General features: G+C 36.2%; 1 protein-coding gene across 1 annotated transcript in view; it reads right to left on the bottom strand.

The window, feature by feature from the left end:
* Positions 1-13,941: 13,941 nt before the first annotated feature.
* Positions 13,942-17,283, bottom strand: part of CDH9 (cadherin 9) — a 66,635-nt gene continuing 63,293 nt past the window's right edge. The window contains exon 11 of the mRNA XM_063162372.1: positions 13,942-14,904. Within this exon, the coding sequence (XP_063018442.1) occupies positions 14,417-14,904 (488 nt within the window). The 3' untranslated portion in view covers positions 13,942-14,416. The remainder of the gene's footprint in view (positions 14,905-17,283) is intronic.

Below are 17,283 nucleotides of genomic sequence, written 5' to 3'. Positions count from 1 at the left end.
ATAGTAAGTCTTTTATCCACGGTTTCAGAAGTGTAGCAGGTTTTCTTTCATCGTTTTTGCTATTTTTTTCTTCTAGCAATAATAATATTAATGATAGTTAAAAAAGTCTTAGTTTTGTGATTGATGTCAGTAAATGAAGACTGCACCCCTCAACTGTAAGAAGTAATTGAAGTTCTCCAGTATCTGAGAACATTCCCATGGTGCTTTACCAATAAACCAGAATTTCCTGTATGCTACCCTCTTGCTTAGGGCATGAAAGAGCATGCTTGAGGGTGAAACCAAAGGCATTTTTTGACACATCTGTTCTAAACTTTCTCAGCCTTTTAAAAGCAAATATTAAACTCTATGTAAAAATTCTGTAACTTCAAATAAATTATGAGATCAGGTGGCAATTATTTTCTCTATGTTTTGTATTGTGGTTCAAAAATATGTAATAAAGATTTAATATATTTAATGTATATGGTTTTTGTGAGCTTTAGTTTTTCATGCTGACATAAAATAACTGGCTTTGGAGAGTAATGTGAAATTTTTTTACTAAATCTCCCACAGGTATATCCTGTGAACTACAAAATCTAATTTACAACTCTTTCAAAAAGACAAATTAAATAGCCTGTCTTCCTTTGACTCATTTCTGACCCCCCTATCCTCCATAACTACATCTCCCAGAAAAATACAAAGAGCTTGCACCATTTTTCTCTCCAGCCCCTTTCCTTCTTACCTCTTTGTCTCTTACTTTTTTTTCCCCCCCTTAATTTATCTGTTAACAATGTCTTGCTTATAAACTTGCTCCTGGACATTACAAGACAGGTCAAGAAGAAAGCAAAGTAGCATGGGAGAAAGTTCTTTATTATTCCTCTCTCACTCTTGCTCATGGTGCTCAGGGTGCTTTCTATGTGTAATAGTACCATGAAATTCTTTCACATTAAATGTCTGGATATTTTGGGGTGTGAAATCTAATGTTCTTCATCACAGCTCTTAGATGTGTTTTCTTACCCTGGGGCAAATTGTTTGTCCAAATTCAATAAGGGTTCTGTTGTGGCTTCCTTAGAAACCACTTTCCCTGAAGTAGTTATGTCCTCTCATTCTCTGCTAATGTAGAGATTAATCAACCTGATTTCAATATTTGGCATTGTTGATAATCCGATCTTCCTTAATTATCTCCATAGCAATCCCAGTTATCCTACCAATCTAAACCCTTTTTGTCCCACTTCTTTGTGTTAAAAAACCTTCTGCTTAGAACATCACAAAGTTAGAATTACTATTTTCCTCTGTACATTCCAGCTATACAGCCTCCTCTCTTTCCTTGTCTACATTTACTGAGTTCCCATTATTGTTTTACAATAATAAGTTCTTAGTGTTTTGTTACATGTTTTAAGGACAGGAGTACCAGGTTAAAAGTTTAACTGTTTGCATCATAATTATTACTAAGGCATCAGATCACAAAAAATTTGCAAAGAACATGCAAATAATGTAAAGTAGCTATAAAAAAAGTGGTTACATAATTTTTCAAAAACTTGAAAAAAACCCAATGATTTTACCACAGCTGTATTCATACAATGACTGTGAACCGACATTGCTTTTCTTTTTTCTTTATTTTTTTTTTTTTTAATATATAGATGCATTGAGTTACTGTGAAAGGTTATAAGTGGTGGTCATATGGCCTTCTAGAATAAATGAATGAATGTTCTGGCAGTAACATTTATGATAGCATAGGCTTAACAGTTTTAGAGGTTGACCCAACAAATCCTTTCAGTGTTACAAAATCACCAAGATGCTGGAAGAATTCTTGCTGAACCAATAAGGACTAAGAGTTGTATTGGTGCATCCCTAAATCTACACTCTTTTCCTGGTGAACTGGGAGATTTTATCTTTCTAAATGGAGAATTAAATTTTACTTTCTCTAGCAGCAAAGCTTTTCAATACCTATATTGAACAAAGATTTGAAGGGAGTTCCCCACATGATGCATATTCAGATGGATACAACTTTTTTCTAAGAAGAATGCAGATATATTTTACAGAAAAATCTAGGTGTACCTTCACTTAACAAAAGCTGCTTTCATAATTTCTTTTTGTTTTGTTTTGTTTTTTTTTTTGTTTTTTTTTTAATTTGAGAAGAGTCAACAAGTTATGTAGCACAATTTTACAAAATCCCAATTAGGTTTTTATATTTTATTATTTATATAATATTATATTTATTTTATTCTATTAATGCCGCCTCATATCAGGTTCCCTCTCTAATCATTAAGTCCCACTATGAGACTGAAGCTAACAAAATTTTAACCTGTGGAAAAGAGAAGTGGCATATAAAACTTATGCAGCAAACGCAAAACAACATCCCTTTTCTACAAAAAGAAGAAAAGGAAGCATAAAGACTGACTGTGGAGGAGCTGTTTCGGATTTGAGAGTTCTGATTTCTGAGGATGATGTAACCACACTCTAAATCAGTCACGTGTTCCTTTTGCCCAAGCTGCATGGTGCTCTGCAGCAGACTCTTTGGCATGTATCCTCATTTTCAGACAAGCTGCTCCAGGTGGGCAGAACAGCCCTGCCAAGGGCAACCACATCCTTTTCCATGAAGCTGGGGAACTGGCAGAGTGGAATGTCATATCCTGCCAAATGTCTCTGAGGAGCACAGCAGGCGCAGTGGGTTCTGCAATGTATTTCTGAAGTTGTCTGCCTATCTAAATATTCATTCAACTGGAAAGCTGTATTGGGATACAATATCACAGATTTGAGTATGGATTCTGGTAAGAAGCATGTGTCAAAAAAAAAGATTCAGAAATACTGCAGAAAGGTAGGGGAAAGCAGTAGTCTTGACTAGAGACTAGGTTAATAGAGAGAAATGTATTGAAATAGCATAAATATATCCAATTTAGCTCAAAGTTGGTGCTTTAGGGCTTGATTGTGTTTTTTTCTGCACTGTGGTTTAACCCCAGCTGTGAAATGACCCCACACAAATCACTACACCACCTTTCCCTCTGGATGGGGGAAAGAATAGGAATGGTAAAAGGTAGAAAACTCATGGGTGGGGAGGAAGATAATTTAATAGGGAAAGCAAAAGCTGTGCATACTAGCAAAGCAAAATGAGGAATTCATTCATTGCTTCCCATGGGCAGACAGATGTTCAACCATTCCCAGGAGATCAGGGTCCCATCATGTGTGACATTAGCTTGGGAAGACAAACACCATCAATGCAAGTGTCTCCCTCTTCTTCTTCACCCAGATTTCTATGCTGAGCATGGTGTTATATGGTAGTTCAGTTGATGGATTTGACAATGGCAAGTTTCTGAGTACTTTCTTTTCTTTAAACACATGGCTTTGTAGAAATCACATTCTTGTTGAGTGACGTCCTACGGCAGATAGTTGCTCTAGGCAAATTTTTGCCCCCTCTGAATCAAGACTGCAACCATGACTTCGACCAGAAAACATCGAAATTGCAACAATCCGCTCTTCTTCTTGTATCCATGGGTGGTCAGATCTTTCTACTATCATAATTTGTCTTTTCCATATAGATTTTCTTAAGTTGGATCTTTATTTATCTGTCTAAATATCTATTATTTAGATAATAACAACAAAAATTGATGCCTACCTTGTTTGCATTGCAAAAAAAATTCTTCCAAAACAAGTATATATATATATATACATATATATATATAAAAATATCTCGACATTGATCATTCAGTGTCATTTCACTCTAATCTGCCTAACAGGTCAGTTAACAAGAACTGAGATACCTTCATCTTCCAGTGTGGGGTTACAACACACCCCATTAAATAGCCTTCAAATAAAGGATTTGACCTCAAATATTTTGTTGTCAATATAAGCCAACAGCAACAAAATTGTGAACAATTTTCCCCAGCTTTCAGTGTGGGAAGCTCCATGAAGAGCTAATACATGTTTCTAAGTGTGTTTTTCAGATTCTGCTTTATTTTCACTGTTGTCACCCTCCTCCCCATAGCACAGACTGTGATTCAGGGCAGCGAGCCCTGGGTCTATTTCTCTGAATCCAGAAGCCCATCCTTTCTTGTTTTTAGGGTTAGCAGTTTTGTCTGTGAGTGATATTTTTGGTAGCCTTCTGGGTGACAGAGGAAGTGGCATAGAAACAGCAGAAGCCTGTGCCCACTAGGTTTTTCCTACAGAAAACAATCAGACACTCTTCTTTTTTTTTATTTCATACTTTTGTTCTCCATATATCTCAGTATGATAATGGCAGTACAGCAAATAATTTCAGTGCTATATTATACAAAAAATGGGAAAGAATAAAGGAAAGGTCCACATGGGAATGATAATATTTATATGTGAATGTAGTGTACGAAATGTGTTTATGCTACTGAGATTTAAATTTCCATATCTGACATATTGGTGATTTGTTTTTCTTTGATTACATCCCGAGAAGCAGCACAAGAAATGTATGCTGTTAACAGCTGATACATTGAATGTCATGTTTAATGTTTTTTCAAACATAATCAAAATATTTAATATTTTCTTGTGGTTTCTTCTGTATAATGTTGAAATTAAAGCAAATGAAACATCATATTTTTTTTAATATTCCTTGGGAGTGCAAGAGAACCTATAAAAGACCCATACTGGCTGATTCAAGCATATTGCTGCATTAGCATAGACGTTTCTTTCTGAAAATATACACATAAAAATCGCAGCAGGGTTGTAAGTCTGACATTCCCATGCCCCATAGGCTTCATGTTTATGTGCCAGTGCTCAGAAATGGAGACCCTTTTCCTTAAGAAAAAATAAAAATTAACCAGTAAAGACAATTTAATATGGGTATTTTGGATGTATAGAAAAGTTTTTCAGTGGAGAATCTCTGCAGGACCGGAGATTATTGAGGTGCAGGTTTGCACCTCAATACTATACAATAAAATAAAAGGAATCTATGTACAATTATTTAATGTTGCAGATGATACTCTGTAAAAGGGTAATATTATTTTACTCCTTCATTCTGTTTCCATTCCTTATGTCCTAGCACAATGGTTTTCCACAGAATTACTATTTGATTTTATCATTGTAAGTTTTAACTGTGAGGAGGAAATGAGCATCTACATTTTTCTAGGGGAGATAGTTCTATAGTGCAAGAAATATCAGTGTTTTGATATTAATTTCCTTATAGTCCATCTATATATCCGTCTTCATACTTCTGCATTGAATGTCTTCTGTTTCTTAAGAGAAGTATCTTGTAGACCAACTCTGTTATTTAGACTTTTTTTCCTTTGTTCTCAAATTTCAAAGGTGCAATTCGACTGTGGAAAGTTGCTTGGGTTTAAGGACATTTCTTGTTTCATTTGTTGAAATTATTTTAAGCATTTTATACTTCAAGAACAGGCCAAGTTATTTCTTAACCTATGTGCTATCAGAAGAGACTTTATCTTTTTACAATTATTTTTATGCCACAAAATCTTTTCCTTCTTTCTGTTTCACTTTTCACTTGAGAAGTTTTAGTTTCAGAACTATGGGTGATGCACGAGCAGAAAGGAACACAGCTTGACTTTTTTCTTCTGTGCTGCATTTGAGGCTCGACTAAGAATGCAAACAATATTTCTACTAGGATACTGATAAAATATAATCTTGAATACATTGCCAGTTAATAAAATTTGGAATTCACATTTTTGTTGAACTATTTTCTAAGCTAGATCTATATTGTCTGCTAACCATCACAAAATATAAGATACTGTCTTAGAAGAAATTGTACTTGAAATTATTTAGAAGTTACTATACAAAATCCTTAAGAAAACTCCAAGCTAGTTTTAAAAAAAATAGTTTTTTTTAAATTAAAAATATTCTAATACAAATTATATAAATCTATTTATGATTGATGGTTTAAAGAGGTTAGAAAGCAATTGCTGTGGATACAATGATAAACAATAACAATTCACAAATTCAGTCTTTTCTAGTTTTGTGGATATCCCTATTGCTAAAAGCAGGAGCCTAATGCAGACATATAAACAGATTTCTGGTTTGCCAATTTCTATTCTTTGCCCCTGACCATATTTCTGACAGTCCACTCTTGGTCCTTTGATCAGTCCATTTGCATTCTGTGACTCTTGCTCTTAAAATATGGCCAAATTTTTTTTGATATTTTGCTTCCTAATTTTCATTATCTCTCATCTTCCCACACATCTATCCTTTTCCATGCTATCATTCTGAAAAATGTCTCTCTTTTATGATATATTCAGATGTTTCCCAAAGTGTAACTTGAAATCTGTGATCCACGGCAATTAGTAAAACACTCACATATAAATAGTCCTTTTTTGTCTTGTTCCTTCTCCAAGTATGACTATTGTATGAAAGTAAAAAAAAAAATCAGGAAAAAAGATGGACAAAGAAATGTGCAGTAAGCCCTACAGACTGCAGAAATATCCCCTTATGAGAAGGGATTCATGAGTCTAAAAGCATGTCTGGCTTCATTAGAGCAGCTAATATAGCTGGATAAAAGATGCTACCTCTTTCTTCCGGCTTTCACTCCATCGCAAATGTATAAATGCATGAATTAGATTGCATCACCAGTAGGAACGTGCTTGTATCAATGATGTAATGAAAATCTAATTTTTGGTTTATTTTTCAGGGCTTTTCATAAAATCTAGAGGAAGACTTTTAACACATGGGGTTTTTTACCTCTAAAAATTAGAGTGTTTATAACACCTTGCAATGAGTTTAGTGTTGGTAAGTACAGCAGCATGTCAATGACTTGGGAAGAAAAATGCAGTGGGTGAAATTCTGGCCCTTACTGTTATTGCTGTGCAAAAGCTGGCTGTAAAACAGAGCAGGGTTGGCTGAACATCAGTGACAACAAATATTCTGGCACTGTTGTGCAGGATGGCTGAAGGCACTCATCCATGGCACAGAAGAAAACACACTGGCATTGCTTTGGAAAAGATCAAACTTCCCCTTTGGTCAGTAAGTTGCAGATGGCAGCATATGTGTTAGCAGGTGGGGAAGCTGTTTACTCTCTTTGGCTCTCACTCTGGCTCCCGTTGGATGTTGCTGGGTTGCCTGGTGCCCATTCTGTATCCTAATTTGAGCATTAGTTGAAACAAAGCCCTTCATTTACAGAGGGGATGGGGTTGAAAAGCCTCTCCATGTCTTGCTTTCTCTCTGCATCCCTGCTGAGCACTGTTCAGGCTTGTTCCTAAGGACTTGTCATTAAATTACAAATCTGAAATTGCTGGATAAAAATTAAATTTTTTTCAGCAATCAAGAGATAATGTCTCATCAAGAAATCAAATGAAAAGGCGTGGAAGGAGTCCTTAGGAATAAAGTCCAATCAGTTCTGAAGGAGTGGAGACCAGCTGGTGTTGGGTACTACAACCTGATATTCTTCCACTGTACCACTGTAATCTGCTTTAAGTGAGAGATTAAGGACAGAGCTACTGCTTTTTCAAATCTGAGCATAGTCCTGTAGTCCTTAGGGTTTACTGCACATTTCTCTATCTTTCCTTTTTTTTTTTCTTTGTACCTGGAATTAAAAGCCTCTTTCATTCACCTTCCTGCACAAGGCAAGGCCAGGAAAAGAAACTGAATTTTTCCCCTTGAAACTGTCTTGTATTTGTCTCCAAAACACATACTTGTCCAAAAAGCAACTTAGTTTGGAAATAATCTTTGATTCACAGTCGTATGGAAGGTTTACTTCTTTTAAGATGTCTCAAAGTTGTGGGGCAGTGGAATCAAATTACTGCTTTTATCAGTGGAGGTACATAAACTAATGTCTCCTAAATTATTAGCTCTCCTCAAGGCAGTATGGCCTGTGGAGAGAAGAACAGGCTTTTTCTTATCTTCAATATTGTCCTGCTGGGTGTTTTTGGGGGAACTGGTGCACAAATAAGAGCTTTTCCTACCTGTGAAACAGTGATAATGACACTGACCTTCTTTGTAAGAAAGCTTTGAAAACTAGGGATAAAAGCATTATATAAGAAGTAAGTATTATTATCGTCAACCCTAGCAACCAGCAGCCTGCTTCTTGACAGCTGAAAGAGCAAGTTTCAACTGACAAAAATCCCATTCCTAAATTTCTTCTCACAGTTTTTACTCATGAAACTCTTTCACTCCTTTTTCCACTACTATGTTCCAAAAATCTACTTGCATTATAAGGTGGCAGGGGTGGTCATACTGCCTCCAGCTCCTAGAGGGAAGGGAAGGCTGTAATGATCCTGGACAGGTTTCAGGATCCTGTGTTCCTCCAAAGATATCCTTGCACTGCTCAAACAGATCGTAAACTGTTTCTAGTCTGGGCTAAATATCTACCCATAACTCCACTAGTAAAATGAAGGACAGAACTATAAGCAATGAAAAATGTTATTATTTTACTCCCACTAAAATCAAGATCTATGTTTTTGCAGGCATACTTTGTACAGCCTGTCATTCCCCTGTGAGAAGTGATGGGAGAAATGCTTGCCTTGCTGACTCTAAAATCAAATGCTTTTAAAATTACAGAGTTCATTCGAAGCTTAATAAAGGTATATTAATATGTGTTATGACAGGAGCTGTGTCAAATTCCATGATAAAATGAAAAAATCAGGAATGTGCTCATATTTTAAGTTAGAAGACTGTTATGAAAGTGTATTTCCTTCTAAAAGAGTGCACAAGAAAAAGACATTGGAGTTGTGACAAGACACTGTCACTTTTACAGCTCTTACTGGTGATCTGAAATTTTTCTAAAAAGTATTCTAATGAATTTTTCTGGAGTGGGAGAAAGGTTTCTTGCTTTGAGTGGGGATGATGGGGGGTGGATAATAAAAGGAAAGAAGTACGTGTTCCTGGATTTCCAGCACTGCAGGGCGCCCTGTGACAGCCAGTGGGTTGATTCCAAGCAAAGGCACTCACTTCCCCTGTAGAAATAACGTCAACGTGATTTCTTTGGAACACAAGATCGTTGATATTCACAGCATTCTTTTCTGCATTTACTTCCTGTAAGATTTTAATGAAGATGAAAAATCCCAAATTTGGAAGTGATTTTTAAGTAGAGTTCAGGCCAGATCTCTCCTCATTTGAATTTTGATTCATGAACTGAAATGGAATCAAAGTGTAAAATATACCTTCTAACAAAAGAATACTAAAACAGCATAAATCAATCTGTGAAATGAGATTACTTTATATCTTCCATCTTGCACTTAGTTGAATGTGTCTTGTGTTCTGCTATGGATTTTTTCCTTTAAGATGGGCATCTCCGTTTGATGAGATGTGGTACCTAAAGTTGCTGTTGGTAAACCTTTTAGATGATAAAGTGGGGATTTTTTCTAATATGTGTATATATATTCATTTACAGATGCATATAGAACAAAAAAATCAAGTGCCTATAAAATATAATCCATGCCTCTTCCTGAAAACTTCTTTCAAAATTCCTCTATTTCCCATTCATCTTCCCATGGCAGAAGCAAAAACTGTGATATCCCCATTCTGGGTTTTTATTTTTGTTTCTTAATCTTCTCGTTTGTCTACAAAATCAGTTGCAAGACATAAAATATAACAATACTCCAATATGGCATGACCCAGACACTTATGTGCACTGTCTGTCTGCTGAACACAAGTGAGAAATGAAGTGTAAATGTAACTTTAAAATATGACTTTCACTGTAAATTACCCCACTAGTAGTTGAAATGCCTTTGGTAGAACAAAAGGCGTTCATGTCTGTTGTCATCAATGCATAAGAAATATGCCAATGGAAGTTGCATATACTTCTCTTTGTTCTCTGTGTGATTATTCTGTTCTAAAGACAGCCAAATGATAAAAGGACTAAAAATTTTAGGCATTTTATGCATGATTGTGGTTGCATTTAGGCTACTTAACCTGGCATATTGAGGAGCCTGTTTTGGCATTTCCCTGAATAATGTAACCCTCTGTGGGAGATCATCTCCAGCACTATTTTGTACAAAAACTACTTATCAGAATAAGCTTGTAAGTTTATGACAATAGCACAAAAGGCAGTTTAAGTGAAAAAAAGAAATAGAAAATACATAGATATTACAAAAAAAGACCTCCATCCAGCTGGAACAGCTTTATGTTTGTTTGGGTTTTTTTTCCTTGGAACATTCACTTGACATTTTTCTGTATTCATTTTTACTTCTTTTTCTAAGCTTATTTGTTCTTAACTCTGGAGAGAGCCCATCCAAAATCGATTTAAGTTTGCTCAGAATGATCACTAAATCTAACAGTATTTCCTTGGGAGTTACTAAATTTATCTCGGTCCTTAGCAATCACAAGTAAGTTTTCTGCTAGAGATTGAGTTAGTCTTGTAAATTCCAAGTTTTCCCAACTGCTTCTTCTCCTTTGCAGTGAACCATAAGAGAGTGGTTCTGAGTGGCAGAAAAGAGATCCTTGGTGAGATTGGCAATAAAAATTACTTTTCCCCTTTCCCTTAAGCCTCTTCTAAGGTCCCAAAGCTATGAACTCCCCAGTGAGAGATGTCTGACATATTAGTCAGTCCCATGGACCCAGAACTTTGGTCAACAATCACAGTTGACTTCACAGAGGATGAAGAGGTGCATAATTATGAAATGCCCAGCACTTCAGTGCCTCAGTTCTCTCACAGCGGAAGGAAAATCTGCAGAAGTATCACTGAAAGGAATTCTGACCTCCCTCTCGTCTCTTACTTTGTTTTTTGATGCTCAACCAGTATGGCATATCCCACTGCCAATCAGCACTTGTGCTCATTATTGGACCTATATTATTTGTATATCCAGCTGAATCCTGGTCTCTAGAGGTTATTTTCTTGTTGTACTTTCTCTAAACTGTACACATCAATGTCACTCATCTAGAAATGTCAAGGAAGCTAACAACTTAATCAGTACCTTTTGTATGGGACAACTCCAAGGCATTTTCTGTGTCAGTTAGCTCCTTCCACCACACTAGGGTAGGAGTATCCATGCTGCATCCAGGTGTAACCTGGAGTTGGTGGTCAGAGACAAAGATGACACACACTCAATGGTCCTTGTGACAAACAGCCATGAGTTTATTCCCTCAGCTCCTTTTGTAGGAGCTCCAATTTCCTTCACTTACACATGTGATTAGTTGAGGTCTTAGCACCATCCAGCTCTCTGGCCTGTGATGCATCTGCATTTAAGGCTGAATGACATTGGCTGAGTGTCCCTGTGTAGATTTGAATCCAACCTATCCTTGCTCACCCAGGGACTGCAATGCTACATCCAGGTTTTCCAATTATGGACCTGTAAACCAGCAATAGCCATCAAATTCTAAGAGACTTCTCATAACCTTCTTTTCCTCCTCTGTGTCTTTGGCAATCAACTTTATTAACTACTTTTATGTATTGTGTGAATGCCCAAAATTCCCAATAGTTTTGTGAAATTACTTGTTTTACTATGTCAACTACATGAATTTCTGTGAACTGTAAATCCATGTAGGTAATTTTTTAAACACATATTGCTAAAGAATTACAGGGCTCTTGGATTCACCAGTGAACAAATCGGAAAGCATGGGAGAGTCTCATTCTGAAAACAAAAGGCTCTGCCTCTCTCTCTCTCTTTAGTGGCTATGACTCAGGGGATGAGAAAACCTAGGGTGAGAGAAGGAGAGGGAGATACCTTTTTTGACTGATTTTCTGAACTTTCTGCTCTTCCAAATTACCGCAGTGGTACCGTGACATGGTGATACTGAGCACTTGTCTCTATGAGATCATTCTGTAGGGTGACTTCTATTATACTTCTTTCTGCTTTCTGTTACTGAAGAAAAAAAACAACTGAAAAAACCAAAAAAATAAAACAAACCCACAAAACCAAAACAAATTTAAAACCCCACAAACAAACAAACAAACAAACAAACAACAACAAAAATCCCCAACCCTCCAAAATACAGAAATAAAATTGTTTCTAGGTGGAATATATAATTCTTAAGATATTTTTGTGTCTTCAAGGAAGAGGAATTTCTCACACCCTGTTCCTGTTTTCCTGCCTTTGCTAGTAGCCTCTTTGAAGTCACGCTGGTATCCTATGATGTGTCCTGCTCCAGGTCTTGACAATTTATAAACTTAGTCAACTCCAGGGGTATATACCTTGCATGTATCAGTTCTTGCTTGAGGATAGATTTTCATTTTTCTCTCCTCTGTCATTTCACTTTACTGTGTGATATTCAGGCTTCTGATGACAATTTACAAGATTGCTGAAAGATGTCCTGCACTGTGCAAGATGAAGTTTGGTGTACACTTTCTATAAGTCAGAAAAGTTTATTGTATATTTTCTTCTATTTTGGTTTTGTTTGGGTGTCACTCCTCCCCTCTCCCCTAGTCATTTCTCTTCAGGGACAGGGGTTTTTATTCTCCTTTTGCTTTTTCCTCTATCTTATCTTGAGATAATGTCTGAAAGTTGTGGAAATTGAATTCAAAGACTAATGGATTCCTGTGTACTTTCACTTTCCCAGGAACAGGTTGAGAACATAGACTCCATAACTCTTTTGTTTTCACCTCCAAAAGACACAAAACAGAAATAATCATTCTTATGTCATGAAGTTATACACTAATGCCCTGTATCTGCATCACATCCATGTAAATAGCTGCTACATATTTGCAGGTTATCTTGACATTCCTGTGACACTAAAGTTTTTTGTTTTCAACAGAGCATCACAGACCTGATGCACATCTCACAGCAAGCTACTCAGGTGGTTGTTTGGAACCACAAACACACAGACATTCCTTCCCCTGCAAAAAGAGGAGTTCAGTGCGAAAGAAACTTGAGACACATCCTCGGGGCTGGCAGAAGAGTATGGTAGAAGGACTAAACAAAGAGTAATAAAGAAATATTTTTTTATAAATAATCTGAAAGTCAACATAGTAAAAAGATAATCAGGAGTGTGTTCTTATGTCTGGCTGAAGGGTCTCTGAGGTTGAATCCTCTTTATTATTTTTATGGTAAGAGATAAGTGACTCAATAGTCCACATAACATTGTCAATGTGTATCTTAAGTTTCATTATAAAAAGACATGGAAAATGGTTCATTAATAGAGAGAAAACCTTGAAACGTTATTATTTTGTAGGTGTTTTTTTTTTTTGAAACATCTGTAGGTGTTGATTTTCTTTAAAGTCAACATTAAAAAATGGAAATGCTATGGATAATATACTTCCTATATTGTCAAAACTGTTTCTCCTTTTCCATAAATTTGAGGTTTATATACTTCTTTTTTTACCAAATATGGATAAACGCTTCAACTTTGTTAGATCACGTGGTCCACTTATATTCCTTTTTCTGTGTTGTGAAAAAATAAGTGCATTGGAAAACCATATCCAACAAATATATTTAAAAAAAAGATAGTTGCTGATTGTCATTAAGGCTGTAGGAAATATGCGAATGTACACACTTCTTTGAAGGAATAGAACACTAACAACTTTAATAAAATACTAACTAGACTTTGTTTTTGTTTCTTGGTTCCCTTTATTTAAAAGAAACTATCAGTAATGTACCTGATTTTTCTTATTGTGTCAAAGCTCCAAAATAAGATTAGTATATCATAACCTTCCTTTTATTATTGATGGTAGCTCAATTATCCAGTTTCTTTGAAGGTATATTAAAAATTGTTTTCATATCTGCCAGAATGAACTTTAATAGTTCCTTAGATCCCTAGGCATCGATCTGTTCAGTCCTCTCAGTAGTCATATGTTCATGTAAGAAGGTATGTGTGAGTGAGCTTCACCATGAAACTGTATTATTCTGCCATGTAGCAATACAAATTGCGAGTCAGAGTGCATTTATTTATAATCACCTTTTCAAAATAGTCCTTTCTGCCTTCTACACTGCATTCCCATTGCAGAGCCCTCTCTCCATATCGTTCTTGCACAGTACATTGCAACCACTAATCTGATATAAGATGCATTCAAAAATGAAGTGTTGCACAATACAAATTTTCCTTTGTTCAGAAAGATTGGACAGTTCTTTATGATTGACAAACTACATAAGTAGTCTTTTTATAAATTCTAATTTATTTAATAAAAATACAAAAATATAAATATACATATATAAAAATATCAGGATGAATCAACACACAGACATTTTTAACTCAATAAATATGGCAGTAATATTAATCTTTTTAAAGTATATTTTTGAGATTAAGTTACAATGCAGATGCACACTATCCAACATAGTAGGAAAGGTAAAGCAAAGCAATTTAAAAATATGGAGTTTCCATGTAATTCTCAAAGGCGCAAAAAGCCTTTTATTGTCTTTTCATTCCCTATAAAACCCTTTCATCAGAGGTTTCTAGGCATAGAAGGTTGGTTGTAGTGTTTTTTTAAAATCTCAATCGTTCATATTCATTCACGTTGACTTATTGATTAAGCAAACCCTTACTAAGACAACACCTATTTTTTGTAAATATTTTATTCCCAAGTAAGAGAGTAGGCCACTTTATTTATCTAGGAACATAGACATGAATTCCACTAACACTGACCAGGTCACAGATTACTTCCTCAGTCTCGATCACTGTCCTCTCCACCATACATATCTGCCAGCTTTTTAAACCGCGGTCCCCAGTCACTGAGGTAATCGTAGTCTTGGTTGCCTTCTGTGGTAAGTGATTCCAGGGAGCTGAGAGAATTTGCTATGGAATCATTTCCTTCGTAGGCATATGTTGCTAATGAATCATAAGGAGGGGCAGCTGGGTCTGAATCGTTTTCCTTTAGCCTTCTATGAATAAAATCTTGAACATCGATGTTTTCCCAAAGAGGCGCAGTCCGCCTTATCTGAAATATTGTTTCTGGGATAACATCTCTTCTCATCTTACTTTCCTCCCTTGCCTCTGGATTTCTCAGTGTGCCAATGTCAAAGGCCTGTGTGTCTTCTTCCCCACCTCCTTCATCGTTGTAGGTCACAATATTGTCCCGAACATCATCTTTTGAGATGATCAAGGGTTCTTTCTTCCTCTGTCTCTTGAGAGCCGTAAACAAGACAACTAATACTAAAAGGAAAAAAAAAAGTGAATGAGGGAACAGATCTTTAGAAAGCAAATAAATGAGGCAAAATTTTACCTCACCTCTTGACCAGGAAAAGTTTTAAGGCTGGAATGGGATTCTTAATAGGAATGCAGTGATAAAATCCATCTCCAAGTTAACAAGGGAAAGTATTAATGATTTTATAGCAATTAAAAACTTATTTTTTAAAAAAACCTATGGGAGAAATGATAAAAATACTTTATATTTTAAATAAATTTGCAACTAAGCTGAAGTTGAAAAGCAAACAATACCATACAATATTATACTACTGATTTTGATTTTCTTTTTCTAAGTACCACCTTTCTGGCAGTCACTAAGGGTCCTTTCATCAAAAGTATTTGAATCTCCTAGGCAAAAGGTATTCACACTCTTGAAAGCTAGTGATTTAGGTATTCCCAAGTGTCTAATTCACTTTTGAATATGAAATCTACAGGTCCCTCTGAAAATAAGAACCTGAAGACCTTAAGCTATCAATATAATTGACAAAACTACTTTTGCTTCAATGACTGCAAGAATTGAAATCCAGTCTTTGTTACTAAATGTTTCTTTTGAAAAAACATGATTCCCTTAGTTTATGAAACTCGAGTTGAATAACTCTTCTGAAAAGGTAAGGATTGATACAAAAATGAAGCTGTCTAAGGGGAGATAAAAAAATGAAGTTAGGATTTTTTAAATACATTCTGGTGTCTAAATGGTATTGATTTCAGTAGCAATTCAATGCTTAAGTGCATGTACAAATCTGACTCTCTCTCCAGCAGCTGGAGTAAATAATAGAGGCCAGAAAGATCATCTGTCAAGGAGACATAACAGTGATTGCTGAACCATAAATTACAACAGTGCTGAATGGTTTAGTTGAGTCCTAGGAGCTAAGTTTTTACTCTGAATCATCTGAATATTGGTGAATAAAAACTAAGGTTTGACATGTTGCAGGTGGGGAGAGTGAAATAGAGAACTTCCACATGCCATGATATTATGTTGTGAATCTAAAATTAATAGAAATATGTTCCATTCAGTATTCTTTTGATTTTCTTCCTTGCACCTGTACAGAGGCTCTTTTCATAATACTAGATTAGAAACTACACACTTTAGTAAGTTTAAGAGTTCCATGTAGGAGAAAAGGGCAGATCACTGAGAGGTTATTGTAAAGTGAGCTTCACAGGCTGGTACTTAATATGTCTCACCTATGTTGGGCATGTTGACACCACTTTACTATTATAACATACAACCTTGTTGAAAAATTAAATAGGATGCTGAGTATCACACTAGCTGTAGACTAAAAATTATGTTTAGATACTCCACAGCCACATATTTCTTTGAATTCAAATACGTCAGCAGTGCTAAGCAGAGCAGGGCCTCTAACCCTGGGGCTGAGACAAGAAGTGGTCAAACTTGTTCTGCACAGCAATGGTCCCTGACCCTCTTCTGAGTCTCATATTTTGTTGCTGTGACCCCAAGGGTCATTTAACTTTGATAAGTGTCGGGAGTTTAGTTCAAGCATGGCTTAAAGGAAAGGGCCATGGGGCCATACAATTGAGAGAAAAGTGAGGGGTAGTTGCAAAGCAGTTCCAAAGCAGTTCTCAGCCTGACTTCTATAAACAATTAGACTCTTTCGGGCATCACTGTATAAACAATGAAGTTCTCAGGCAGTCTTCTCATAACAAGTGTAACACTCTCTCTGGGAAAGGATGGCACCCTGAGAACAGATGTGGAAGTTTTGGGAACCGTTCGCATCACAGTGAGAACACTGGTTTTGTTTTGTGTAAACAATCAATGGTGTAGTAAAACAAAAGGTGTGGTTAGAGTTTTCTCTGTTAGCCTATCATAAACCTGTATTTCAGAATATGCATGAAGTTCATTAACACTATTATTTAAGCTGACTGATCGATCAATAAATTGAGTTCGATGCATCACAGGATGGTCGTTCTCCCCTCACTTCAACAGATAAGTCCAAAGTTTAGTACAGATTTGTTCAATCTGTACTCAAGCATTGCAGCCAATCAGAGCGATGTTTTCATTCTGAGCTAGTAAGGGCGTGTATTTCACGCTCCCTTTTCTCCTGCTCTTGTCGGGGCATGCAGGATCGCTTTAAAGATGCAGAGCTTGTTGACATGATGATAAGAACTGTGCAAGGTGAAGAGCTAGGTCTGGCAGAATTTGAACCATAATTTTCTCTTGAGCATGGTGCCTTTCAAGTTCTGCCTCTTGGCAGAATATCAGCAGATTCCCTGACTATGCCTGGACAACATCCTGGGGAATCCAAGGGGGCTGATGCTAAAACCAGGCCAGTAGCAATTCCTGAATCTAAGCAGTTTATCAGTTTGCTAGAGCTCAAGTCTTTTCCCTCC

The sequence above is a fragment of the Melospiza melodia genome, chromosome 1 (genome assembly GCF_035770615.1).
Source record: "Melospiza melodia melodia isolate bMelMel2 chromosome 1, bMelMel2.pri, whole genome shotgun sequence".
In the NCBI taxonomy this organism is placed as follows: Eukaryota; Metazoa; Chordata; class Aves; order Passeriformes; family Passerellidae; genus Melospiza; species Melospiza melodia.
The sequence above is the reverse complement of the archived record's forward strand: the minus strand, read 5'-3'. Positions and strand labels throughout refer to the sequence as shown.